At 50.1% G+C, this 27,340-nt stretch overlaps 1 protein-coding gene across 4 annotated transcripts in view; it reads left to right on the top strand.

The window, feature by feature from the left end:
- Positions 1–25,018, top strand: part of GTF2I (general transcription factor IIi) — a 106,870-nt gene extending 81,852 nt beyond the window's left edge. For all 4 annotated transcript variants that reach the window (XM_080829788.1, XM_080829787.1, XM_080829786.1 and 1 more), the window contains 18 exons: positions 1,936–2,119; positions 3,835–3,893; positions 6,893–6,964; positions 8,008–8,191; positions 8,830–8,888; positions 9,261–9,335; positions 14,668–14,769; positions 15,293–15,358; positions 15,690–15,873; positions 17,189–17,247; positions 17,808–17,888; positions 18,327–18,410; positions 18,748–18,931; positions 20,133–20,161; positions 21,542–21,583; positions 22,548–22,589; positions 23,102–23,178; positions 23,885–25,018. In XM_080829788.1, coding sequence (XP_080685914.1) covers positions 1,936–2,119; positions 3,835–3,893; positions 6,893–6,964; positions 8,008–8,191; positions 8,830–8,888; positions 9,261–9,335; positions 14,668–14,769; positions 15,293–15,358; positions 15,690–15,873; positions 17,189–17,247; positions 17,808–17,888; positions 18,327–18,410; positions 18,748–18,931; positions 20,133–20,161; positions 21,542–21,583; positions 22,548–22,589; positions 23,102–23,160 — 1,565 coding nt within the window. In that variant the 3' untranslated portion in view covers positions 23,161–23,178; positions 23,885–25,018. The remainder of the gene's footprint in view (positions 1–1,935; positions 2,120–3,834; positions 3,894–6,892; positions 6,965–8,007; positions 8,192–8,829; positions 8,889–9,260; positions 9,336–14,667; positions 14,770–15,292; positions 15,359–15,689; positions 15,874–17,188; positions 17,248–17,807; positions 17,889–18,326; positions 18,411–18,747; positions 18,932–20,132; positions 20,162–21,541; positions 21,584–22,547; positions 22,590–23,101; positions 23,179–23,884) is intronic.
- The last annotated feature ends 2,322 nt before the right edge of the window (positions 25,019–27,340 follow it).

The raw sequence follows: 27,340 nt of genomic DNA, 5'->3' as shown, positions 1-27,340 counted from the left end.
TCCCCGAAACTTCTGCTCTTCGCCTCTCCACTCCAGCACTTGACTCCTTTTTATTTCATGGGAATTCCATTCGAATCATGACTGTGGTCTTTCTGGCCATATTTCCCCGGTAATCATTAATCTGTTATGTGTCCAGTTGTTTTGTGGATTTCTCCCAGGTGTGAAAGGCTCTGCCGTATTTCTTGAGGGAGTGTTTAACAGTCATGATCTTCATCACACTGTGTGCGGTTCCAAATACACAGTCTTTACTTGGAGCAGAGAGGTCCTGGGCGCCCGGGTGGCTCAGCGGTTCAGCATCTGCCTTCGGCTCAGGTCGTCATCTCAGGGTCCTGAAATTGAGCCCCTGCGTCGGGCTCCTTGCTCCATGGGGAGCCTGCTTCCCTCTCTGCCTGCTGCTCCCCCTGCTTGTGCACTCTTTCTCTCTCTGACAAGTAAATAAATAAAATCTTTTTAAAAAAGCAAACGAGCAAGAGGGGGATCTTATATTTGGGCCCTTCGGATTCAGTGCGCATGACACAAGGCGGAAGCTAATGGAAGACCTTGACCTTTCTTGCTAGCGCTCTGTTTCGGAGTCGCTTCAGAGCGCGGGTTGCAGATGCCGTGTTTACACTTTGAAATTTTAATTCTCTACCTGTTCAAAACTGGAAAGGGAGTGCAATGCGTTCCCATATACCGATTTTTTTAAAAAATATTTTATTTATTTATTTGACAGACAGATCATAGGTAGGCAGAGAGGCAGGCAGAGAGAGGGGGAAGGGAAGCAGGCTCCCTGCTGAGCAGAGAGCCCGATGCAGGGCTCGATCCCAGGACCCTGGGATCATGACCTGAGCCGAAGGCAGAGGCTTTAACCCACTGAGCCACCCAGGCGCCCCATCCCATGTACCCATTTTTCAGAATCAGTGATCATGAAGATTGTCCACACTGTTCATCTTTTCTTGTTTTTTTTTCCCTTGGTAGGAACATGAAGCACATCACAGGCATTGCATCATTTATGTTGTGTTCATGCGCCTCTGAATAGAGCTTTCATTTCTTATACAAGCACCGTGTTGTTGTCACACCTGACACAATTAACCGTTCCTTTGTACCCGCTCTTAGACACTCTGTCTGCGAGTTTCCTTGTTCATCTGAAAAGTCCCTTTAAAAGTTTTGCTTTGAGGGGTGCCTGGGTTGCTCAGTGGGTTGAGCCTCTGCCTTCGGCTCAGATCATGATCTTAGGGTCCTGGGATCAAGCTCCGCCTCGGGCTCTCTACTCAGCGGGGAGCCTGCTTCCCTCTCTCTCTCTCTCTCTACCTGCCTCTGCCTGCTTGTGATCTCTGCCTATCAAAAAAAAAAAAAGAAAAAATCTTAAAAAAAAAAAGATAAAGGTTTTGCTTTGAATCTGGGTCTAAACAAAACTCAAGCGGTAGCTTTGGTTGATAGCAGCTTTTAATCTAAACCAGTCTCTGCCTGCTGTTTTTATTTCCATTCCACGCCTTCTCTGCAGAAGCTACTTTTAAAATGCCACACTCATGTAGGCGGGGTAAAGAACATTCATCTCATGGTTGCAGTATAAGTAAAAAGTAGTAACTGTGTCTAGGAGCCACTAATAGAATTCTCACACTCAGAGCACAGATGATTTGACAAAGTAGTATTTAAGTTACGTTCTTTATTCTGTATGGTAGTTCTCTTATCCTGTTGATTTCTTCCCAAAGATACTGAAAAAGCTCTTACAGGATCATAGAGCTATTAAGATGGAATCTAGAAGCTTCCCTCTACCAGAAGTTACCTCTTGATCACGGGCCATTCATACTTGCCTTTGCTGTTTCCGTAGTTAGTATGTATGTTTCCAGAATTTACTTTGCTTTCCAAAAAGTTGACTGCTACTTTGCTTTGGATTATACTAAACTGTGATTTCGGCAGGAGCTTAATCTCCTGAATTGTGTTTCCTTTGTAAAGCCGAAGCCTTGGGGAGCGCGGAGGCCAAGGCTGTTCCTTACCAGAAGTTTGAGGCGCATCCTAATGACCTCTACGTGGAAGGACTACCTGAAAACATTCCTTTTAGAAGTCCCTCCTGGTATGGCATCCCAAGGCTGGAGAAGATCATACAAGTGGGCAATCGAATTAAATTTGTTATTAAAAGGTAAGATGATAATCTCCAGAAACAATTGTAATGCTATCCTTAAGAAAAGATTAATTTCGGGGCGCCTGGGTGGCCCAGTCGGTTAAGCGCCTGCTTTCAGCTCAGGTCATGATCCCAGGGATCGAGCCCCGAGTCGGGCTCCGTGCTTGGTGGGGGAGCCTGCTTCTCCCTCATCCCCTGTCTCTCTGTGTGCTCTCTCTAGCTCTCACTCTCTCGCAATTAAATAAATCTTAAAAAAAAAAGATTAATTTCATGCAAGTGGGGTCTTTTGTTCCCCTCCTGCTGGACTTACTGTCCATATTTAAAATAAAGTTGTATTACAGTTAGATTCGTTTCTCGAGGGAATGTTTATTTAGTATCAGGTACCAGATGGACAAAGCTGGGTCCAACAGGAACCCTGTCTTGGGAGGCTTGTTACAGGGTGCTTTGGGGAAGAAGGTGAGGGTGGCCAGTAGATGGGTCAGCGGTGCATAGCGTAGTGGAAAAGGGCTTCGAGTACAGGAAATAGTAAAAGTAGAGGAGAGAGGGCGGGTCACATGACTGCAGCATTCGGTGTGGAGGGAGCGATGCCCTGTGGATGTGGGAAGCCAGGCAGATGCAGGCCCGCGGAGGAAGGCCTTCGGTCCTGTACTGTCAGTAGAGTAATGAAAAGGTTTTAAAGCCAGTTCTTCTTAAAAGAAGTTGGTGGGGGATGCCTGGGTGGCTCAGTCGGTTAAACCGGTCGTGATCCCAGGATCATAGGATTGAGTCCCCCATCGGGCTCCTTGTTCAGCGGGAATCCTGCTTCTCTCTCTGCCTCTGCCTGCCTCACTGCCTGCTTGTGTGCTCGCTCGCTCACTCTCTCTGACAAATAAATAAACAAACAAACAAATCAATAAGTAAAAGAAGTTGGTGGGACCCCTGACTGGCTCAGTTGGTATGGTGTGCGACTCTTGATTTTGGATTTGCTAGTTAAAGCTCCACATTGGGCGAAGAACTTACTTTAAAAATAAAAATAATAATAATTTGGATTTGCATTTTATTTGATGGAGAGAAAGATCACAAGCAGGCAGAGAGGCAGGCGGAGAGAGAGAGAGAGGGAAGCAAGCTTCCTGCTGAGCAGAGAGCCTGATGCGGGGCTCGATCCCAGGACCCTGAGACCATGACCTGAGCTGAAGGCAGAGGCTTAACCCACTGAGCCATCCAGGCGCCCCTGGATTTGTGTTTTAAAAGGATTCTTCTGGCTTGAGTTTGAAAGGTAGAGGAATGGGTGATTTGTGGGGAGGGAGAGGGTGCCGAAGGCCTGTCTTGAATACAGAAGGCTGCTGTGCCAGTAGAATGCATAGCTCTGGCTTATTCGTTGGGGCTTGTGTGTTTGTATGGTCACTGGGTCTCATCTTGTAAGGGAGAGGGCTCTTCAGTTTGGCACAGTTAGATGCTTTGGACTGTATTGTGGTGGAGCTCGTGCGGTTTCAGAAGCAGTTGAACAGTTTTGGGGAGACGGCGCCTGGTTTCGCACCGTTGGGCTTCACGTGCCTTTGAGGACATTCGGTCGGAACCTGAATCTGTGAAAATTGCTGTTTTCAAAATAATCGAGTCCTCCAGCTGATTTCTCCCCCACTGGAAGTGAAGTGGGACTGAAGCGTGGTGACGTCACGGACAGCGCCCGGCTGTGTGGGGCGGCCCGTGGGGCGCTCCTGCGCGCCCTGTTACTCATCTCGCCCGTGTTTTTGCAGACCAGAGCTTCTGACCCACAGCACTACTGAAGTCACTCAGCCAAGAACGAACACACCAGGTAAGGTAGCTGTGAGTTCCTTTTGAAAAGCTCAGATCGGTGTTTTTCACGGTCTTTTAAATTGACGGGACTCATCTTCTCTCCCTTTCGCCCAGAAATCGCATGTGGAGGCTCAGCACAGGCCCCTTCATGTATCAGTGCACACCCAGGTAGTTCTGGGAAAGCTCAGGCTTTGAGTTTAGATCCGTGGTGTTCGGTGGAAATACAACGTGTGTCACGAATGCATGCCACGTGTGTCATTGTTAATATTCCGGGAGCCAGATCTGTGTTTCATGTTGTAATCAAAATCAGCAAACACGGTAGATACAACTTCAGTGCGTCTTTTTACACTCGGAGTACATCTCACGCCAGGGAAGCACATTCCGAGTCTTGGGTTGCTGCACGTAGCTGGTGTGGCAGAGGCTGCACACTCAGACCTGAATCTGTAGTCACTCGGCCCCTGTTGTCTCCATGACAAACAGCGTGGTTCCTGCAGCTGCACTGACCTCATAGCCCAGTGGAACTGGGAGGTCTCGGTCTCCGTTGTGTGAATGAATGGTTTTATTTTCTCCATCTGAACTATAAGTGTGCCTTTATTCCTTTGCCATCTTTTTGTTGCGCGTGCGTAGTGTCAGGAAACGCGACCGCAGCTTGTGTGCCTTCTACAGCCTTACAGACTTCTGCTAAGAGCTAGGGGGCGTTTCTGAATTCACGCAGTTAATTGTTCTTACAAAATGGCATGCAAGAGGGACGACTTCGTGGCTCCTCGCTGAGTGTCTGCCTTCGGCTCAGGTCATGATCCCAGGATCCTGGGATCAGAGTCCCGCATCGGGCTCCCTGCTCGGCGGGAGGCCTGCTTCTCTTTCTCCCTCTCCCACTCCCCCTGCTTGTGTTCCCTCTCTCGCTGTCTCGCTCTCTCTCTCTCTGTCACTTAAAAAAAAAAAAAAAACAGATACCCAAGAGGTCTGTACTAGGCCCTGCGGGTGCCTGCACGCAGCCAGCGAAGGCGAGCCAGGATACCAGAGAGATGGCAAAGCCATTTGTGTTTATGGCGGCCTGCGAAATGGTTGAGAAGTACCGTGTGCAGGGGAAGCCGAATTCTCCTGTGCCAGGAGCCCTGCTGGGGAGCCGCTGTGATCAGTGAGCGGCAGAATCCGCCTAGCGGCCTCCTCGGCCTGCTTTTGATTTAGACAAAGCAAGTATTGGCGACAGACGGAAGATCGGGGATGAGCCAGGCTCTGTTGACAGAAGGGACGGGAGGAGAAGCCCCTGGAAGGCGCAGCTGGGCTCACGGGGGGGGCGGTGTGGCCGGGGCAGGAGGCTCTGGCCGAGTCTTCGTTTCTCAAGAGAAGCAGCAAATTCAGGGTCATGGTTATGGGATCGCTGGTTGATCATTCTGGTAGCGACTGCAAATGTGACAATAGATTGAGGGAGCCCGGGGTCGGCTGGACTTGCCTGTCGTCCTCTGGCTGAGATCCTTGAAAAACCTGTCATCTGAGAAGAGTCTCGATGCTCTGAATCGTTAATGGTACTCGGCCTCCCACCTTTCTCAGGAGACCGTGGCAGGAGTTAAAGTTGTCGTTCTTGGTTCTAGCAGGACCAGGCATCAGGTCTGCCGATAAACCAGGCATCCGTTTTCTGCTGGGCTAATTCAAGTCAGACTGCGTAACACAAGTTAGTTACCCCATTAGGAAGGTCTGCGTAATTGTTGGCATGACATGAGATTTCATAAAACTTGTATGCTTAAACGCATGGGGGCACTTTGCCCTCAGTTCTGTAACAGAGACACATGTGTCACGTGGGAGAGAGTCCTGGAGTTGTAACCAGGCGGTTGAGCTTTGAAGGGGCAGAGCAGGAAGGGTCACCCGCTTCCCAGGAGGAGTCGGGCAGAGACCTTTACCAGCAGAGGAGGTGTTGGGTGAGGCAGAAAGTGGACGAGTGAACAGAGCCCTTGACCTTGGAGAAGTGGAGTGCTGATGTTTTGTCCGACTCGTTTTTGGTTTGTACCAGACTTCCTTCCTCTGGCTGAACAGTTGAGCCACACCACACAAAACACTTGAGATGGTAGGTTTTCTTTTAAAAGTAAGAGTTTTTAAGGTACTTCCCCAAAGTAAAAGTGTATTACAAGATTTTCCCAAGCCGCTGACCTTTAGCAGTATTTCCAGAACTTTCCCAGCATTTCCATACTGCCTCTGTCCACAGGCACAGATGACTTCCGCCCTGAATGGGATCCTTGTGCTCTGCCCTCCTTCCCTTCCTACTCTTTCTCTCGCTCGCTCTCTCCTCTGTCCATCCCCTCCCCCCGCCCCCGCTTCTCTCTATCCGAAGCTCCAGCAAACAAGCCTCGAGTGTCTTTTAAGTAAGTGACATCCTATGTGTCTTCTGAGGTGGCTCATTTTACCTTTATTTATGAGGGGATTGTTGTCTTGTGCATAGGAGGAGGGAAAGAAGCCCGGCTATAGACGTGAGTAGTGGCAGGTCAGATCTCTGTAATCCCCTTCACGTGCACCTCTCCCATGTATTTCTGTGATTTTCTGTGATGAGTGAAGTTTCCCTTTCTGTGGATTTCTAGCCACATGCTGGTTTGATAAGGCAAGGAACGGCTGACAGAAAGTACATACAGTCGAAACTGTTCCGTGAACCTCACACGGCCGCTCCTCCCTGCCCTGGCAGGGTCCTGTGGCGCTCCCCCAAGGAGGAACCCTCGAAAAACACTGTTTAGAGCCTCTGTACACACTCGTTCTTTATTTACAGCGTGGGCTGAAATTTGATTTCTGTCCTTCTGAAGCTCCGGTGTTTGCCAGGTGCAGGGAGTCTCCTCTAGGCCCAGAGGTTTTGTTTCTAAACAAAACCAAGTCCAGAGCATCACTGGACTTAACACCGAAAACTAACAGAGTGTTGTATGTCAGGTAGAGCGGAACGTTCTGAACAGGAACATCACGGGGAGAACCGCATCCAGCCTCCTCCTGTGTCCGCACCAAGAAGGAACGTTGTTAATCGCGTTTACTTGTGCTTTCTAGTCAAAGAAGACTGGAATGTCAGAATCACCAAGCTACGGAAGCAAGTGGAAGAGATTTTTAATTTGAAATTCGGTAAGTGAAACCCAGCGATCATGTCTGAGTTCAGAAAGCTGAATGGAAGGCCGTGTTCTGCGCGACTCGCAGCGGTGGGGCTGTGCGGAAGGAAGGCCCCAGAAGCGGGGTTTTCGTCGATCCCGGCTGCGGAGTCCGCTGCCGAACCTGAGCGCGGGGCTGTGTGTCTCCCAGGCGCGGCGCTCTGGCGCGTCCGGACGGCAGCGAAGGGCGGAGTTGGGGGAAGGCCGGGTTCCGCCGCGTGCGCTTCGCGGCGGGCTGACCCCGCACGTGCAGCAGACACGACTCTGCGCTTGTCCCGGCGCCGACGTGTTGGCCGCGGGTTCCGGGAGCGCGGACTTGAGGGGGCTTCTGAGGGGACCCAGCGGGCGTGTTTCCGTTGATGGCGTGTGTCCGTCCTGGAGAAGGAGGGAAGGAGTGGGCGTGACAGCCGTCCCTGCGGGGCCTTCCCGTCTGCCCTTCCTGAAAGGTGTTCCTGTGCTGTGTCCCGGAGAACCTCCTGCCTCTGCCTCTGCTCTCTCCAGATGAGCTGCGCTCAGGTGCACCACGTGCAGCTCGTAGCTGTCATCGGCAAACCGCGCTTTCGGTGTGCCGTGGCCCGTAGTTACCGATCCTGCCCAGAGCGCAGAGATCGTTCTAACAATGGCACTTCCCTCGCGATTCGCTGAAGCGTTGAAATGTTCTTTTTCAAAATACTATTTTTTAGGCCCCTTCTTGAGTTTTGCGCAATATACTATGCAAAATGCTTCCAATAATCGAGTGGGGACTCCCCTTAAGAAAAGAAAAACACTGAGTGTAGATCGCTAGATGGTGGGGAATCTTTGCATAACGCATTTGAGAATGTCCAGGTGTTAGCTCGACTTACGTGGTGATCACTTTGCAATCTGTACAAATACCACATCATTATGCCTGAAACCAGTGTAATGTTACACGCCAGCTATACCTTGATAAAAGGAAACATTTTTCAAAAGAATACAGACAAAAAAATAAAAGATTGCCCGTAACATTTTACCTTCTATATGTTACGTTCTCTTAACTTGCAGCTCAAGCTCTGGGACTCACAGAGGCGGTCAAGGTTCCATACCCCGTGTTTGAATCAAACCCCGAGTTCCTCTACGTAGAAGGCTTGCCAGAAGGAATTCCCTTCCGAAGCCCTACCTGGTTCGGGATCCCGCGACTTGAAAGGATTGTCCGTGGGAGTAATAAAATCAAGTTTGTTGTTAAAAAGTAAGTTCAATTTGCCCATATAGTCATTTCTGGCGTCAAAACAGTAAAGTTCTGTTTCTGTCTGAAGTGTTTCCTGGCTGCGGGTGGCCACTGTGGCTTTGTCGCCGTGATGGGAGAGCTCAGCGCCGAGCTGCCGCCTTGGCACAGGCCCTTGCCTTGGCTCGTCCTTGAACTCGCCTAGATTTTCTTCTTCCATACAAGGAGAAGGGTGACACCTGCCTCTCAGGGGTGGTGTTCGGCTGGGTCAAAGACCCGGGGCTGCTGCTTCGCCTTCCTCAGTACGTGAATGGAGGATGAGGACGGATTTGTCGCTGCCCCAGTGCTCCTGAGGCCGCCTGGGCTTCTGGGCTTGTGTTTCTTACTTGCCTGTCTGCAGGGTTTCCATACTTGCCCAGACTGAACTAGTGTCTGTTAATTTTCACTTCACAGAAGAAGTCATTTACTCATCACAAAATCCTGTAGCAGGTCGCGGTGGGAGGGAAAAGTGAGGGTTGTTCTTGTCCATAGTGACAGAATGTGTTGTCACGTTACAGCACGATGGTCTTTAGAAAAGAAAATCACTGGTCGTGGTAACATTTACTAGCTGTGAAGACCAGTGGTATGCTGGGTGTTCTAATATTTCTTGGTTTTCTCTCTAGACCTGAACTGGTTATTTCCTACCTGCCTCCTGGAATGGCTAGTAAAATAAACACTAAAGGTAAGAGACCACATACACCGTGTTCCCGTCTGTGCAGTGAAACATTCCTTACTGATACTACCTGAATCGCACCGAGTCACGCGCCTAGTGTCTTTTCGGCGCTTTTGGTTTGTTTCTTTGCTTTTAAAGGTACTTAATGTGGTGGGCGCCCCCCCCCAAACCATTTCATTGAAAATTCCTGCTTGCCATTCTCTTTCATTCATGTTTCCACAGTTTTGTTGAGACTCTGGTGGAGGATTACCACTTTAATTCTTTAGGTTTCTTTGAAAAGATCCAAACTGTATGAATATTCTGCTTTAGTAAAGCATCCCCTTCTGGGTGGGTTTTTTTTTCCCTCCAATATGCAAAAGTGATCGTGTGCTTATTTTATAGCCTTGCAGTCGCCGAAAAGACCACGGAGCCCTGGGAGCAATTCAAAAGTTCCTGAAATTGAGGTCACTGTGGAAGGTAAGGCCACTCAGGGGCAGGTTTCTGGTGATTCTCCAGTTCACTAATTCTATCCATTAATTCTTCAGTTTACTGTTCGCTTTTATGCATTTGAATTTTTACAAAACTGGGTTTACACATAGAGCGTAAAAAACAACACAAATTATGAGACTGGCTTCTGGGTTTCCTCTTGTCCTGTTTTCATGGATACAAGAAGACTGAGCTCGGGGTTCAGGTGTACATACATACAGGGCAAGACATACAGGAGATGGGGTACTAGACCGGCCTGGACCCACTGTGCAAACACAGTGTATGTGTTAGGTCTCTTGGTTGGACAGGGAGAATTTGAAACAAAGTGGCGCACAGGCTCGGGGGCTAAGAGGTTTGGATTTTTAAGTCTGGACTCCGTCATTTAGGCAAAGTACTTAAAATCTCTGCTTCAGTTAATACATCTGTAAAATGGTAATAAGAATGGTACTTAACTCATATGCTGTTTTTTTAATTTTTAAATCTTTTTTAAAGATTTTATTTATCTGTTCTACAGAGAGAGACACAGCGAGAAAGGGAACGGAAGCAGGGTTAGTGGGAGAGGGAGAAGCAGGCTTCCCGCCAAGCAGGGAGCCCGATGTGAGGCTCAATCCCAGGACCCTGGGATCACAACCTGAGCCAAAGGCAGACATTTAATGACCGAGCCACCCAGGCACCGATCATGTGATGTTTTTAAAATTGAGATATAATTCACATATAAAATTCACCATTTTTTTTCTTAATTCACTGCTTAAAATACACAATTCAGCGTATTCATAAGGTTGTGCAACTGTCAGACCAATCCAACTCCAGAATGTTTTCATCACCCAGAAGACGACCCCGCCCGTACCTAACATCTCCCCATCCCTGCAGCCCCTGGGCACCACCTACTTTTTCGTCTCTGGATAAGCCTGTTCTCGACATCTCACGGAAGCGGAATGGCAGTGGGTGATCCTTCGTGACTGGTTTCTTTGATTTGGTGGAATGTTTTCCAGGTTCCCCTGTGTTGTAGCCTGACCCGGTGCTGCAGTCCTTCCCCTCCGTCCGCTTTTTAAGATTTGTGCTTAAATACACGTGACAAGGATAAGAGATTGGCCCTTCCTATTCCCCTGTCCAAACTCCAGTCAGCACTGAATCCCCTTCGTTCGAGTACCTGCCGTGCCGTTCCCCACCACAGCTGCACGACATTCCCGTCAGCAGCACCCGAGTGTTCGCCACCACTTTTTGTTTTCTGTTTCTTATTTTTTAAAGATTTTGTCTATTAGAGAGAAAGAGCGCGAGTGCGCATGAGCAGAGGAGGGGGAGGGGCAAAGAAAGACATACAAGCAGACTCCCCGCTGATGCAGGGACTCGATCCCAGAACCTCAAAGTCATGACCTGAGCCGAAGTGAGATGCTTAATTGACTGAGCCACCCCGGCGCCCCTTCTGTTTCTGACTTTTTGTGTGCTATCCATCCTAATATGTGTGCATTTCTTTTTCTTGGTAACTAGTATCACATCGGGTGGATACGCCACATTTTGTTTATCCATCCATCAGATGGACATTGGGAATGGTTCTGGCTTGGGGTATTCAGAATTATGTTACTAGGAACATTGGTATGGAAGTTTTTGTATGGATATAACTTTTCTTGTTTTTTGGGGTTTTTTTAAAGATTTTATTTATTTGACAGATCACAAGTAGGCAGAGAGGCAGGCAGAGAGAGGGGGAAGCAGGCTCCCCGCTGAGCAGAGAGCCCGATGTGGGGCTTGATCCCAGGACCCTGAGATCATGACCTGAGCTGAAGGCAGAGGCTCAACCCACTGAGCCCCCCCTGGTGCCCCTGGACATAAGTTTTTAATCTCCATTTATATTTTGAGGGTCTGATTATTAAATACAAATAAATCTATTAACTAGAATGATCTCGTGTAAATGGTGGTAGCTTTTCTTGCTTTGCAGTAGAATTAGGGAGACAAGATAGGAATGGGATGCTGTTTAGGTTGGTAATAAACCCATTTATTATGCATACCAGCTTAGAAACCCATTTTTGGGGGGGTTACCTGGGTGGCTCAGTTGGTTAAGTGTCTGCCTTCAGCTCAGGTTATGATCTTGGGGTCCTGGGATCAAGCTGCGCATTGGGCTCCCTGCTCAGCGGGGATCCGTCTTCTCCCTCTGCCTGCTGCTCCCCCTGCTTGTATGTGTGTCTGTCTGTCTGACAAATAAATAAATAACATCTTTTTTTTTTTTTTAAGATTTTATTTATTTATTTGACAGACAGATCACAAGTAGGCAGAGAGGCAGGCAGAGAGAGAAGGGAGGAAGCAGGCTCCCCACTGAGCAGAGAGCCCGATGTGGGGCTCGATCCCTGGACCCTGGGATCATGACCTGAGCCGAAGGAAGCGGCTTTAACCCACTGAGACACCCAGGTGCCCCAAATAAATAACATCTTAAAAAAAAAAAACACCACCACCAAACCATTGTTTCTAAATTGAAAGAAATGCCATTTAAGTGTTAGACCCTCAGTTCGCATCCTTTATATATTTGGTTTCTAATTGAAAAGGAGTGGACTAAGGTCGGTGATGGGTTGGTGAAAAATGGTTTTGAGCTGCCTTCAGATTAACAGAGAATGGCTTTACATTATGTTCCCCATGCCGTAGATTTCCTGTGCCACGGTAGCTTTTGGTTCCTTCACCAGGTCTGTAAATGGACTCTGAATTTAAGTACTGTTTGTTAAAATACCATAAAGTAGTTGCTAGTACTTTCAATCGATATATGTAGAAAAAGCTGTGTCCGTGTCTGGGAACTTCTTGGCAGTTTAGCGGTGGGGGGAGAGGTATTTTGCCTGCACCGCACCAATACTGTTTTACATCATACATCATGCTTGTTTGGAATTGTTCTACTTTAAAAGATAAATGTATTAACATACAATTTGTACACAGTAAAATGTACCCATTGCGGTCGTACGGTCTGAGTTTTGGGAAATGTTGGTGCTAGCGTTGGAGTCGGGTTTTGGGTCGTCGCCAGCACCCTGTCCCGCTCCCCGGCGCCTCAGGAGTCAGTTCTCCCGGCTGGGCCCAGGCACTGCCTCGCCCCGTCTGCTTTCGTCCCCCGGAATGCTTTGGCCTGTCCCGGAATGTCGTGTGAGTGGAGTCCCGTCGGCTCTGCTCTTCGCGGCTGGCTGCTTTTTCGCAGCATGGGGCTTTTCGATCTACACTCGGGGCATAGCTCCGTGTCCCCTTCTCACGGCGAGCACCCCTCCGTGGTGTGGCTTCCCCACGTTTGTTTCCGCATTCGTCAGCGGACATCAGGTCTGTCTCCAGCCTTGGCTGAGAACGAGACTGAACGCCGCTGAGCGAAGCGAAGCGCGGCGCGTGGTCTCCTCTCGAGGAGCTGTTCAGGGACCGCCGTGCCGCCGGCCCTTCCCGGCGCGGTCTGGTCGTTTCACTCCCCCGCCGGGAGCCGACCGTTCCAGTTGCCACGGGTCCTCCCGGTCCTCCGCTCTGTCGTCGTCTTAAAGTTAGCTTCCCCAGTGGGTGTGTGGTGCTTTTTCACTTCACTGTAAACCTGAATCCTGCCTTACTAATGTAGAATAGGACCTGGATGTTTCGGTCAAGTCCATTCTGTCTGCCTTCCTGTGTCACCGTGGGGTTACAAAGGCTCGCTTCACCAGCGCGGAGCCTAGGCAGAGGGGTGAGCTGGCTGGGCTTGGTAGCCTGTTGAAGGGCTGCGGGCATGGGCGCACTGATGGCCTCTTCGTGGTTGTCCCTCCTGGCGAGCCCAGGCCGCTAGAGACAGCTAGCCCTTGCACACTTGGCTTTCGTATTTGTTTTAGAGAGAAAGCGCGCGCGTGTGAGTGGGGGGAGGTGTAGAGGAAGGAGGAGCCCCGTGAGGGCCTGATCTCAGAACACTGCGATCGTGACCTGAGCTGAAATCAAGAGGCGGGTGCTTCACCGGCAGAGCCGCCCAGGCGCCCCTTGTCGTTTTATAGAGCATGACAGGTACATTTCATCTTGAGTCCCCCACTGCCGTCATCCCCTCTAACGCTCCCCAGGATTCCGAGGCCATATCCAGGCTGAGTTCAGAAGATGGAAGGTGGCCGTGCGCACGCCAAGGGCTTACGTTGCTTGAGTCAGGTTCGGTCCGCGGGCACATCAGAGGCTAGTGGTGAAGGCCGAGGAGCCAGACCCCGCTAGTTGGGATCCCAGCCCCACCACGCGCTCTGTGCTTGGCTGCAGGCTGCATAGCCCCCGGGCTCAGGGTCCCCACGGGTACGGTGGGCACGAGTGTCCTGTGAAAACACGCGGTCCACTCGGGGCAGTGACCAAGCCGTAGCTGTTGGTCGTGTCGCCGCAGACGTTGTTCTCCACGGAGGGCAGCACAGGAAGTAGGTAACTCAGTAGAAAAAGGTAGTTTAGGTGACAGCCCAGAGGGTATTTTTTATTTTTTTTAAAGATTTTATTTCGTTTGAGAGAGAGCATGCTGTGTCGGGCGGGGGAGGGGGAGAACCTCCAGCGGTCCCCGCCGAGCTCAGGGCCCGACGCAGGGCTCCATCCCGGGACCCTGAGATCATGACCTGAGCTGAAATCGAGACTCAGAGGCTTAACCCACTGAGGCACCCTGAAAGCCCAGAGTCTATACAGGTATTCTGCAAAGTGGGAAATTTGGAGTTGGAAGAGCTCTCTTTAGAATGTTGGTTATTTTCTTAAGAAATTTGAAGAAACTTAATTTCTTATTTTCCTATTATTTTGGGTATTATGTTTTTAAAAATTCTTCAGATTAAAATAAACTTACTATTTAAGCATTAAGTGACCTCTACATAAAGAGGAGTCAGGGCTTGGAATTTATAAGAATACCTTCGACTAATAGTTCTTTTCATTCAGTGGAAAAACAACCGGTTTCCTATAACACTGTTTCTAATTTGAACTAAGAATTCAGAGAGAGGATGTGTGCAGAGTCGGCTGCAGAATCCAGAGGAGGGCTTCGTAGTGGAGACAGCACACCCGTACCCGAAGCTGTGATTGTGTGCAAGGGTTGAGAGGAAAACACACAAGCAAACATAGCTACCCCAAAATTAGATGGCTCTAGAAGGGCTTGTCGGAGCATTAAGTGAATTGAAAATTCGTCACATCTTCCAGGAAGCTAATTCTGTTTGGGGCGAAAATGGCTGAATGCAGGGACGGAAGTGGAACAGTGGACGGAGGCTGTGGTGGGGGCCTCGGTGCCCGCTGCACTCACAGTGTTTGCGTGCGGTCTGAACGTAACGTGGTTTTTCAGGGAAACACGAGCGATACTTACACATGATGAAGTACGTGTATTGATTATGATTTTTTCCTTCTAATTTTTCTTTAGGCCCTAATAACAACAACCCTCAAACCTCCACGGTTCGAACCCCTACCCAGACTAATGGTTCTAATGTTCCCTTCAAGCCTCGAGGGAGAGAGTTTTCCTTTGGTAAATAAGAATTTTATTTTTCTTAATTTCATCATTTTATGTAAAAGGAACCAATACAAACGCTGTATTTTTCTAGGTGAATTGTTCTTTCTTTGGTTAGTTAGTGTATATGAGCTATGAAAGGTACTATAATAGCTGTTCAGCCCCTCTGTGCCTCAGTTTCTGGATTGGTGAAATGGGGATACTATTACTTCCTGCCTCGTGGGGTTATTATGAGGATTGTAAGTACTAAGTTATTTCAAGGGTAGAACCATACCTGGCACAGTGAGGGGGCTGTCATTGTTTTTTGGGAGGTTTCTTGGTTTTCATTTGTTTTTGATTTTAGCTTATGTCATTTATTTGTTGCCAGTGTTTTAGTAATACAGTGAAACGGTTTAATAATGTAGGATTAGAGTAGTCGCCAAGACACGACTGTGTTCAAAACCTATGTCTCTTTTCTTAAAGATGCACAGTGACATAAACTGTTGAGCAGAGAGGTATTTTGCCAAATATTGCTAGTAACTGCCGTGTTTTTCACCTGCAGAGGCCTGGAATGCCAAAATCACGGACCTAAAACAGAAAGTTGAAAATCTTTTTAATGAAAAATGTGGTAAGTTTATTTTGAAATATTAGTGCTAAAATAAATGGTAACCTTTTCCCAGTAGGAGAATGTATGCAGAATACAATGTTGAGGGTTGACATGTTACTGTCAGGGGAGGTGCCCACATTCTGCGGGTGTGGATGCCACCTTTTCTCCCACTTTCCTGAGCACTGCAACATTGAACACATTTTTCTAAAATTGAAAGTAATACAATTTTTCCCAAAAAGGGGGGGGTATAATTTTAGTAGCTACAAAATGTAACTTTAAAATAACTTTTTTAAAAAGGTTGAGTTTTGAAACGTGACTGTGAGAAAGAAGGGAACGTCTGTGTGTGTTACAGGCGAAGCTCTCGGCCTCAAGCAAGCTGTGAAGGTGCCCTTTGCGTTATTTGAGTCTTTCCCAGAAGACTTCTATGTGGAGGGCCTGCCCGAGGGTGTGCCCTTCCGGCGGCCATCGACTTTCGGCATTCCGAGGCTGGAGAAGATCCTCAGAAACAAGGCCAAGATTAAGTTCATCATCAAAAAGTAAGCGCAGTGAGCTGAAAGGAGCCTGGCTGGGAGGTGGTGGCGCCGTGACGGCACATTGGGTCTGGGCTTCCCCTTTGTGCCAAGACCTGATTAGCTCTAGGAGTCAAAAAAGAAAGCTCTGGGCGCCTGGGTGGCTCACTTGGTTAAGTGACTGCCTTCGGCTCAGGTCATGATCCTGGAGTCCTGGGATCAAGTCCCGCATCAGGCTCCCTGCTCTGCGGGGAGTCTGATTCTCCCTCTGACCCTGCCCCTCTCTCATGCCGTCTCTCTCTCTCATTCTGTCTCTTAAGTAATAAATAAAATATTTTTAAAAGGAAGAAAGAAAGCTCTTTCAGCTGTGCTTCTGTAGATCTTTTAATTATTTCATGATGGGTTATACGAGGGAAGGAGGGCTGTAGCTTGTCAGAGGGATAACCCCTTGACCTTGCTGAGTATACCGCTGTCTTACCGTTAACGGTGCTGCTGGGGTCTAACCAGTCGTTCAGTTTTGTAAAGCCCTGTGATTTCTCCAGAATTCTCCAGATTTCTCCAGAATATTTTCTCTTTCTTTCTTTAAGTTTATTTATTTTTTTAGTAATCTCTACACCCAATCTGGGACTTGAACTCACGACCGCGAGATCAAGAGTCGGAAGCTCTTCCAACTGAGCCCAGCAGGCATCCCCAGAATATTTTAAATTTCAGTTGGCTTTGGAGGTCTATGAATTAAGCGAACACAATTGAAATGGATGGGAATAATCAGAAATTAAAAATATATGTCGATGCTCAAGAATTATATGAAGTTAATGGAAGTGAATTTTAGGCTATTCACGATTGCTTTTGAGTCACACAGCAGAATTGTCAGATGCTCAGAGCTGACACTGCCAATCAGGATGGCCACCTCTCGTACTTCTGAGCAGGTCTGGAGAGGTCTGGAGAGGTCTGGCAGCAGCTAAGCCCTCTGCTTCTGTGTCTTCCTAGAGAAAGCCTTGTGCTCGAGTTTTCACAAGTTTGTTTCTGTTTCCATGCTGCCCCTGTGCAGCGTGTTCCCTGTTTCCATCCTCAAGTCTAGCGCTGCATCCTTCCAGGACACAGTGGAAACCATGGGCAAGGGAAGCTCGTTGAAGCTGGTGGAGCTCGTTGGTGCTGGGACCATGAGCAGAGCGGGGTTTTTCCTAGATGTTTCTTTAGATGAGGGACATGTTCTTTCTGTTCTTAAGTTACTGAGAATTGAACGTACATGTACAGAAAGTAAATGGTTTTGTAAAATCTTTGACTTTTAATGTTTTACTCCGGGATCATTAGCACACGTGTTTTTTCTCCTTCCGTTTTTCAGGCCTGAGATGTTCGAGACCGCAATCAAGGAGAGCACGTCCTCCTCGAAGAGCCCTCCGAGTGAGTGTCCTTGCTGCAGAAAGTGTGTTGCGGGAAATGGATGTTGCAGCAATGATTTTTTTAAAAATCATTGAACAGCTACTGAGTTGAAACCAGGAAAGCTCATTAAAAGTTGTGGTTTTGACTGCTTTACAATTTTGAGTTTATTTATGAGAATGTTTACGTGTCTGCCGCTATACTGAGCACAGCGACAAAGAGAAAAGAGTGGGAGGGGGCAGTCTTTCGGGAAGCTTCATTCCTCAGACTGACAAAATATACCATCAGAAGGAACAACCCTGGGGCGCCTGGGTGGCTCAGTCATTGGGCATCTGCCTTCGGCTCAGATCATGATCCCAGCGTCCCTGCTCGGCGGGAAGCTGCTCCCCCTGCTTGTGTTCCCTCTCTCGCTGCGTCTCTCTCTGGCAAACAAATAAATAAAATTTTCAAAAAAAAAAAAAAAGGAACAACCTCTCACAAAATTGGGTTAAATACTATCTTGTGTCGCCTGAATTTTAAGTGCATCAGTAGAGCTGGTTTAATTCCATTTAATGTGTGTTCTAATCCGAACTTTCTCTTTTAAGGAAAAATAAATTCATCCCCGAACGTTAATACCACTGCATCGGGTGTGGAAGATCTTAACATCATTCAGGTGACAATTCCAGGTGTGGCTTCTCTGCCTTTTCTCTTGTTCGTGGAGTTTTCCGAGTTTGGGTTTTCACTCGCCTGACTCGGGTTCCTGGGGCTCACTCCGTGCCGTGTGGTACCCCTGCCCGCTCTGCCGGGAGCACTCATCGAACACATCATCTGACCCGTTCCTTTCCAGAGAGCTCTACGCAGTTACCAGACACAGCATGAGCTAGTACTTAGTGTCTTGTTTAGGAAATCTGGGCAGGAGGGCAGGCAAAGCTCCTTATAACAGGAACAAAGGCATAGCATTTACGGTTTGTTAGAGTCAAATCAGATACGCCATTTCAATCTTAATTAGTGTAAGATATTTAAATTGTCCCAAAACATGAAACGAGTTCACTCAGAGCACCAAAAAAGGGACTTGGAATTAAAATTGCATTATTGAGCTCCAGCCATCTTCTTGCCTTTTCCAGATGATGATAACGAAAGGCTGTCAAAAGTTGAGAAAGCGAGACAGCTCAGAGAGCAAGTGAATGACCTCTTCAGTCGGAAATTTGGTGAGTTTGGCATTTGCGGTAAGCTCGGACGTTTCCTCCCAGCAAGCGCTGGACAGTAGATCGCACTGTCGTCTTCCTGTGTAAAAGGAAGTGAAGTTGAAATGCAAGTGTTCGGGTTTTTCTAAAGTTTTTTCCTAAGGAGACCTTAGCTGTGTTAGACTCTTAGTGTTGGTCACCGTCCAGGTGAGTAGAAGTGAGGTTCGGAGGTAAGGTCGTGTGGCGGGTACCACAACTGTCATTAACTGCGGGGACTGTCCTTAATGCTGCTCGCGTGTTCTCCTCACTCCGGAGGTGATAGAAGCTGATCTGTGCTTTTACGCTGTTTGTCTTGTCCTAGGTGAAGCTATTGGTATGGGTTTCCCTGTGAAAGTTCCCTACAGGAAAATCACCATTAACCCTGGCTGTGTGGTGGTTGACGGCATGCCCCCCGGAGTGTCATTCAAAGCCCCCAGTTACCTGGAAATCAGCTCCATGAGAAGGATCTTAGATTCGGCTGAGTTCATTAAATTCACAGTCATTAGGTGAGTGAGTCTTCCCTGCTTGTTTGTAAGAACGAATCTGTCGATCGTGAGGCTAAGTCTTCTTCCAGAATGTAGTCCTGGGTAATAAGGGAACCAAGTTTTCCATGTAGTGAAAGGAACACTTAAAACCCTTGAGTTCTTCCACCGTGAGATTCTCTTTTCCCTGGGCTGACTCCTAGTTGTCCGGTTTTGAAGGCAAGGGGTTAGCGAACCTTTGCCCGTGGACCAGAGCCAGGCCGCTGCCTGTTTCTATAAAGCCTTATTAAAACACGGCAGTACAGTTGGCGGTACACAGCGTCTGCCGCTGCTTTCAGCTCACAGGGGTGCAGCGGAGCAGCTGGGGCAGAGACAGGATGGTCCGCAAAGCCGAAAATACTTACTGGCTCAGCCAGGACAGAAAGCGGTTGGCTAGCCCATGCCTCCGAGTGTCATCCCAGCCTCAGGTCAGATAGGGATCGGATCCCAAGTCAGCCAGGTCGTTCTGTCTCCTTGCCTGTACCGTAGAGCTGTGTTCCTCACCCTTGAGAACGGGCTCCTGATCACGGAACAGGAGTGATGATTTTTCCCGTACTCTTGCCGGCATCGCGAGGTTACGTTCGTTGATACCGTTCGTCCCAGGAGGCGTCCGGCGGGCGTCCTCTTTTCCATCCGCCGGAGCAAGAGTCCTTGTAGTCTTCACCCCTGCCGCTCCCCAGAACATCCCTGTCGCTCAGTCTTCCCAGTCCGTCCACTGTTAAGTTCCCCCTGTTTCTAGTACAGAGCGGACCGGCTCTGGGAACAGCTCATGCGGTAACCTCCCGGGGCTTTCCGTCCTCCGCTTACCTTCTCCCAGTGCGCTTTCCCTAAAAATCCCGTTTCTGTCCCACTTAGCCCACGCCCGGGGTCCGTGCTCTTCTCCAGGGGTCTGGGTGAAAGCGCGCTGCCGTTAGACCATGTCACTGAAGTTGCGGTGTTCTTTTTCCTTGGCTCCTGTCGTATTCACCGTCTTTAGTGTGGCCTTTTCTGATGATGGTCTGTGGTAGTTATTCATATGTCTATCTGTTCATAGATTAAAAAGTGTAAGATTGAAACGTAGTTGGATAACATTGCTCATTCTAACACGTAAGTGACGTGAGTTAAATATTAGTTCAATAAACCGAATATACGTGTAAATTCTTGTAGGGCAAAAATTAACTGTTGCATAATTTGTTTCTCTCTTTAGACCATTTCCAGGACTTGTGATTAATAACCGTGAGTAGATTTCATGAAATCTTTTCCTTTCTTCTTTTCTGGGGGGTGAGAGACTGTGCACGGGCTCTTCGCTCACAGAATGTGGTGTTTTACGTCACATTACGTTTTGGTGTTTTAGCCCCACTGCCAACGCACCAGGCGCTTTTCTACATGTAAAATGAGGTGAGGTGCTTGGCCGTTTAAATCCCAGGTTACTCGTTCATAAGATGCTGATACTAGTCCCCCTTTTGAGAGTCTCCGAGCAGCTTAAATGACTCATTTGGCGCCAGACATCGTACACAGGGATCCTCGAGTTCCTGCTTGTTGGTAAATAAAGTTTTATTAGAACATTCCTGGCTTCCTTGCTTCGGGCGGGGCCGGCAGGCCGTGAGAGACCGCTGGGACCTGCAGAGCCTGCAAGCCGCGCTGACTAGCGCTTCGTGAGAGCGTGCTGAGCCCTCACCTGGAGCCTGCTCGGCGCGCTCCGGAAGGACAGTCTGGATTCGGTGTGACTGCCGTGTGACTGCCGCTCGCTGCTCTTGGTCTGAGCCGGTGTCCGGCGCAGGTTGGGCCCCTGTGTGTTGTTGCCCCGACAGAGGCACGTGGTTTTCCAGTTCCCTGGCGTTCATAACATTTAAAATCATATTTTCACCAAGGACCTTGTCAAAGTTTTTCAAAAGTGAGAATTCTCTTTCCCCCGGTCCCGACAGAGCTTCCGTCTCTTTTGCGGTTGGTGTTAGGACTCTGACACCCGTCTGCACCGAGTCCTCGGTTCTGTGTGTGCCCTGGGAGAGCGGAAGCCTCTCCAGTGTCGTGTTCTGGAGTTTCCGGGGCCCCTGGAGCAGCGGAGGGCCTCCCCCGGGCAGTCCGGCCGTCCCCGTAGGTGCCCCCGCCCTCCTGCTCCGCTTCACGCTGGCGGCTCTGTTCGGGGCCTTCGGGCCTCGGAGCCGTAGGTTTTGTTCTTTCTCTTCTGCTTCCGAAGGTTGGGGTTTCACGTCGTCATGAAACGTACTCATTAGGTTGACCCCTAAGCCGTGCGCTCTCTTTTTAAAGGTTCTGGTTTTATTATCGGCTCTGCCCTGGCCAGTGTGTTAGTCGCCGGCGGTGTCGGTGATGAAAGAGAACCCAGACCTTGCCTCGCAGATCTTCCCGGCACTTTGTGACGGGCCGCGCTCGTCACACCGGGGAGCCGCGTGGCAGCGGGTGACAGAACTTCCTGAATTAGTTCCTCTGACGGGATGCACCAGCGCTCTCCGTGCGTGTCCCCTTCTCGTCATCAGGAAAATCGTGCCTTTGTGGCAAGGTCGAAGCATCCAAATAGAGAACGTCTGTAAACGTGCTTTTCCGTTGTGACAGCCTGTCGTTGTGTTAATGTTAAAATGAATCTGCTTTCGTTTTCAGAGTTGGTTGATCAGACTGAGTCAGAAGGCCCAGTGATACAAGGTAAGTCAAGCGGGGGAAACGGAAACACTCCTACTTCTGCGATGCAGTGGGGGCCTCACTTGCTTACAGGCGCTGACCTCGGGGGAAGTCATTTACGCACTCAGACGTCGTGCTTTTGACTCCTGTGTTCGGAGGCCTGTACACGCTCGAGCCCTGGGTCCTAAACCGAGAGCTGTGGGCCACCTGTCATTTGACCCCACCCTCCCAGTCAGGCAGAAACGAGGTCAGGAACCCTAGGAGGCCAGTGTTGTAGAGTGTAATTTTTTTAGCAACGAGTGTGTCGTTCTCAACTTTACCCCTTTACGCCATTCATGTCTGAGGCTTGTTATCAGCCCAGGTGTATCGGATGGAAATTGTGACTTTAAACATTCCTTAGAAACCAGCCTGGAGGCCGGCCACTGTGATCCAGTTGAAAGCAATGAAAGGCTTTTATTTTATCAAAAAGGAATCCACGGGACGCCTGGGTGGCTCAGTTGGTTAAGCAGCTGCCTTCAGCTCAGGTCATGATCCCAGCGTCCTGGGATCGAGTCCCTCATCGGGCTCCTTGCTTGGCAGGGAGCCTGCTTCTCCCTCTGCCTATGCTCGCTCACTCTCTCTCCCACTCTCTCTCTCTCTCTCTCTGACAAATAAATAAATAAATAAAATTTTTTAAAAAAAGGAATCCACAGGATTGGGGGAGAGACCTAAAAAGGGACTTCTTTCTTGTTAGAGCTGTGTTAATTACGGTCGTTATTTAAGACTTGGGGTGCGCAAGGTAACTTAACATGTGTCCGTAAGGAGATTTGGGGGAGTCTGGTGGATCATCACGTTTAAGTGCAAGACGCTGTAGCGGCTGTTGGATATGGGACTTGTACTTTGTGTACACTGTCTGGAGAGCTTTCTCCTTGCTTCCTCTGGGCCCTTTAAGTAAGTGAGAGCGACTTTAGGACAGTGTTAGAGTAAATCTTCCTGTGTTTTTCTTCAGAATCAGCTGAGCCCAGCCAGCTGGAGGTTCCTGCGACAGAAGGTAAAACGGTTTAGTCCAGCTGCCAGACACTGAAATCCCTTAAGAATGTCCTCAGGACGAAGGATCGAGTGTGGTTTTCACACCGTTTCCCCAAGTCCCTGTGGTTGCGTTTTCTTTTGTCTCGCGGGGAATCGGATCTGTCGTTCGCATCCAGAAGCGGTCGTGTCTGTCGTTCTCATCCAGAAGCGGTCGTGTTAGCAGTGACTTGTGGTTCTTCTGCTCTGTTTTCCCCACGTGACTCTTAATGAATCCTGAACCAGTACAATGACTACTTTCTAACCTAGATTTTTAAATAGATGAGTAATAAGGTGCTTGTTACCTTGAGATTTTTCAGTAACACAATTTAGAACTGATGGCTGGAGGACCGTTGTCTCTGAAAATGTTATACCTTCAGTGTCTTAACGGTTCCTATTAAATCATCTCAGTGCGGAGTTTGGTAGGAGTGGGGTTATAATTCTACAGATTTGCATTCATAGTGCAATTTACCGGTTCCCTTTTGTTTCTCTTGATAGAAATAAAGGAGACTGATGGAAACTCTCAGATCAAGCAAGAACCAGACCCTACGTGGTAGACCTCTTCCCCTCCTAGGGTAAATCAGCTTCTGTGTCCGGGATGGCATCTCGTGTTCGTCTGAACCCGCCCGCGCGCTCAGAAGCTAGTGTGTTTTCCCTGCTTCGGCCATAAATGGTGTCCCCACCTTCAGGTCATAGGAGGTCAAGCGTAAGCCCTACTGGGTGCTTTGAGTTAGAGGATCAAGCACAGAGATGTCCCTTAGATCAGTATTTGTGAGTCAAAGATGTAAGAGCTCTTTTGTCCTAAAAGGAAAATGTTTTGTTTCTAATCTATAGGGTAAATCTCACCCCCTCCATTGGAATACACTCCGTATCACTACACTGACAAAAATAGCATTGCAGAGTCTGGCTGAGATGCACAGTCCATTGGGCATCTTGCATAATGAACCTGCAACCTTGAACTTGGCCAGGTTGTTAACAGGAGAGGCAGCTCTACACCAGGAGTCCGCCCGCTCGGTTCTTTGGTCCCGTGGAACCTCGCTAAGGCCGAGCTGTTGAGTAGTGACAGTGGCTGTAGGGGCAGGGACTTGCTTCACAGTAGGTGCTCCGATCTGCACCTGACGGCGCGCTTCTTTATCCGGCGACCTTTTCTTGTCTGGGAATTTGCCATTCACCGTCCGTTCATGGACTTAGTGCTGATTGAGTTTTGCTGTTTGCCAATGTTAATGTCCCGTATCCGCAATAACCTGGTTTCTCGCTTGTCTGTTTTGTCTCCTATTGTAGCCTAAAGAGTCAGTGGGTGAGAAGAGCTTTTCGGACCTGTTACTGCCCCAAGCCGTGTAATATACTTGTATAACAGAAATACCTTCTATACAAACCTTTTTTTCTACTTTTAGATAGAAATGTCTACTTTTTCAGCAGTTCTGTGAATTGAATTAAAGAGCAGAGTGACTGTAGATTTGGAATGGCTGGTTTACTTCGGAATGTATTATAAGGATTTTACAGCGATGCTGGAAAACGACAGGGAAAATGACAGGGATGAATCTCATCAGATTTTTTACGTATCAGCAGAGCCTTCAGCTAACGGTGTTTATTTTCCAATCAAGCGAAGATCTCTCCTCCTGGAACATCTCAGCTCCTGCAGTGAAGAAACACCTGTGATCGTTCAGTCCTTTCAGTTTTTCTATTTGAAAAATCATTTAAGTGACCCTTTTGTTCACGGCTCTCCTTGACGACGGAGTGAACAGTTAGTATCTGTATATTTGACTAAACCTTTCCCTAAGCGATCTATCATGGTTCCTATGCTTTTCTTTTTTTTTTTTTTTATCATAATTAAAAAACCACCATCTGGATCCCTGACAAGCCGGTGAGAGTTTAGTGTGTCAGCGTGTGGCCTAGAGAGGCGGTGCCGGGAGTCTCTTCCACGGTGACGTCGCATCCAAGTGACACGCGGGGCGGCCCAGCAGCGTCGGGTCGGGTGCGAGGGTTGGGCCCGGCCCCGGGGACAGACGCTCAAGCCTCGCTCTCACGTAACCCGTCGTGCTGTGGGTTTCTGGAACGCTGCCAGCTCGGATCAGCCTGCAGGGGTTTTCATCGCCTTCGCCGTTGTAGAACTCGGGTGCGGGGAGTGGGGGCCGCGAGCTCGGGACACGCGCGCTCTGGTGCTCCGCGCCACTAGTGGGAGAATCTTCCGCGGGTTGGATTTCACAGACAGTGAGAGTTGTAAAATACCAGCTATGAGAAGCTAGAGTACGTGATGGCATAGAGTTGTCATTAGCTTTATCACAATATTCACGACGGAGAATTATATTACATGGTAGCAGAAATAGGCATTTTTATGTGTTGCTTATATTTTACCTCAAATTAAATTGTAGATATAGGGTAATAAATAAAATCCACCCATGCCTTTCACACACTAATTCCTTTCTTTCGAAGGTGTTTTCGTGGTCGCGTGCGGGGACGGCGGGGGGCTGGGCGGTAGCCGGAGGGCGCGGCGCAGGCCAGGCGGGCCGAGCCCCCACCGCGCCGGCTCCGTCCCCGGGCGAGCGCGCGCACACGCGCGCGCACACACACGCGCACATCACGGGCGGTCCGCGCGGTTTTTTTCTGTCCTCCCAGCGTGGCCTCTGCCCGCCAGCCGCCGGGGGTGGCGGCCGCTGCGGCCGGTCTCCTGCTTCGTTTAAGGCCTCCCCGAGGCGGCCGCGGCCCGAGCTCGGCCTTGCCGCCCTTGTCCCCAGCTTCCCGTCCCCGCCGCTTCCGAAAGCTCCGTCCACGCCGCGTTCAAAAGGAGCCGAGCACCCGCGTGGAACGCTGAACGGCCCCGCGGGATACCGACGCGGCGCGGAGCTGTGTGGTCCTGTCGGGCCTGCGCGCCCGGCCGGCAGCTGCTGAACGCACACGCGCCCTTCCTCGCGTCGCCAGCCTCTGCTCTGTCCCTGTTTGATGTCCCACCTGCCGAGCGCAAGTTCGTGTACGCTGGACAGACCAGAGTCAGCGCGACGGCCACCACTTCGGAAAGGTCTAGGCAACGCTCTCCGGGCGGTTGCGCCTTCCCTCCTGACTCAACCAGCCTAGTTTCAGGAAACGCGCCTCTCCCGCCGCGGGGCCGCTGTGCCCGCCCGTCCCGCAGGAGCAGCGAAACGCACGGCTCTTACCGGCTCCCCGTGGGTCTCCAGGACCTTCCCGCTCCAGGCCCTTGCGAGGGTTCCGCCTCTCCAGGTGGCCTCCCTGCCCTGAGGGCTGCCCTGGCTTTGTCGGGGGCGGTGGGGGGAATCCCAGCCCCGGTGGCCCAAAGGCTGAAGCCCTCGGCTCCCGGGGGGTCCACAAGCGGGCAGCGGGCACGGAAGGGGGACCACAGACAGCGCGGGAGCCTCGCCGGCAGTGGGGGACCCGGCTTCCCGCCGAGATCTTGGTCAGGTCACCGAGGACTGCAGGAAACGGCACAAATAGGTCTCGTCAGTAATTCCCGCAGACGTAGTGTTTCTGAAACGGCCTCCTTATTCCATAAGTTTCTGTTAAACGGATTTTATCAGGGACCGTAGTGATGAGGAACAGTTTGTTAACCACGTCCAAGCTCTGCTTCGGGACAGCTGTTAACCTTGAGGAAATTTCCATGAGAAAAACAGTACAGGCACGTGGACCCCCCGGGGACTGGGACTCAGGACCCCCACGCAGAGTCCGGCCAAGCGCTGACCCCCCCCCCCGCCCCCCCACCTTCCCAGCTCCCCACCCTCTGGTTCCTGGAGTCTTTGGGAGGGAGGACCTGGGAAAGGGCCGGCGCTGGAGCTGGGTGGGGGGGGGTCTGTCCTGAGCGACCCTGGCGTGGGCCTGCCCTACCTAGACGTGAGCCTCAGCGCACGCCCGCCTGCCCTTTCTGGCGCGGAGCACATGCGACCGGAGCTCCCGTCGGTTCCCGCCCTCCGATGTGTGAAGCGAGGGGTGTTGTGCTCTCGTCCCAGGCCGGCGTCCCTCGAGACTCCATAGATGAGGAAGTAGAGGCTGAGTGGTAGTCACACCCCCCTCCCCCGTCTGCCGGAGACCGGCCAGGGGCAGCGGTCTGAAGCCCTCAGTGTACACTCAATAAGTTCAGGGTTGTTGGCTGGTTTAACCGACAGTGGGAGTGGGTAGACAGTTGTCACACACTGAAGGGGTCCCTTCCAAGTGGAAGCCCCAGTTTCTGGACATGGATGTGTTTGAAAGGTAACGTTCTCCCACGGATGACTCAGTTTCCCCGTGGTGTGGACCAAGAGGAGGACAGGGTTCCAGAGATCGAAAGGGCCTGTAGCTGCTTTCTGGGCTTCTCCGACCTGGGGGTCCGGTGGGGGGAGCACAGACAGGGCTGTCCCCTCTTCCGCTCAGCCGCCCCAGGCCCCGCAGCCGGACCCGTGCTCCCACCTGTGAGCGGTGGGTGGCCTCCCGGGCCTCACCTCACGGCCGCCAGCCTTCTTGGCTCAAGGATCAGATTTGGAAGCTTGCAGCTGGTTGTAGAAAACCCGGGTCCCTAGGGGTCTGGCGGCCTGGTGACAAGTACGGTGGGTGGGCCTAGCTTGGCCTCTCCAGTGGGGTTTCTCACTCCAGGTCCTGGGTTAAAAGCAAAGCAAGGGCGATTGGACTGGCCCACGGTTTTCCCCAGCCCCAGGAACTCCGATCGGGTCAGCGGTGGTCAGTGTGTCGCCCGACCTCCGTGTTCTGCCCCACCCCACCCCCGAGACACACACACCTTGTGGTTTTACTTTAGGG

This window comes from Martes martes (genome assembly GCF_963455335.1).
Source record: "Martes martes genome assembly, chromosome: 18".
Lineage (NCBI taxonomy): Eukaryota > Metazoa > Chordata > Mammalia > Carnivora > Mustelidae > Martes > Martes martes.
This window is presented reverse-complemented; position numbering and strand designations above follow the sequence as displayed.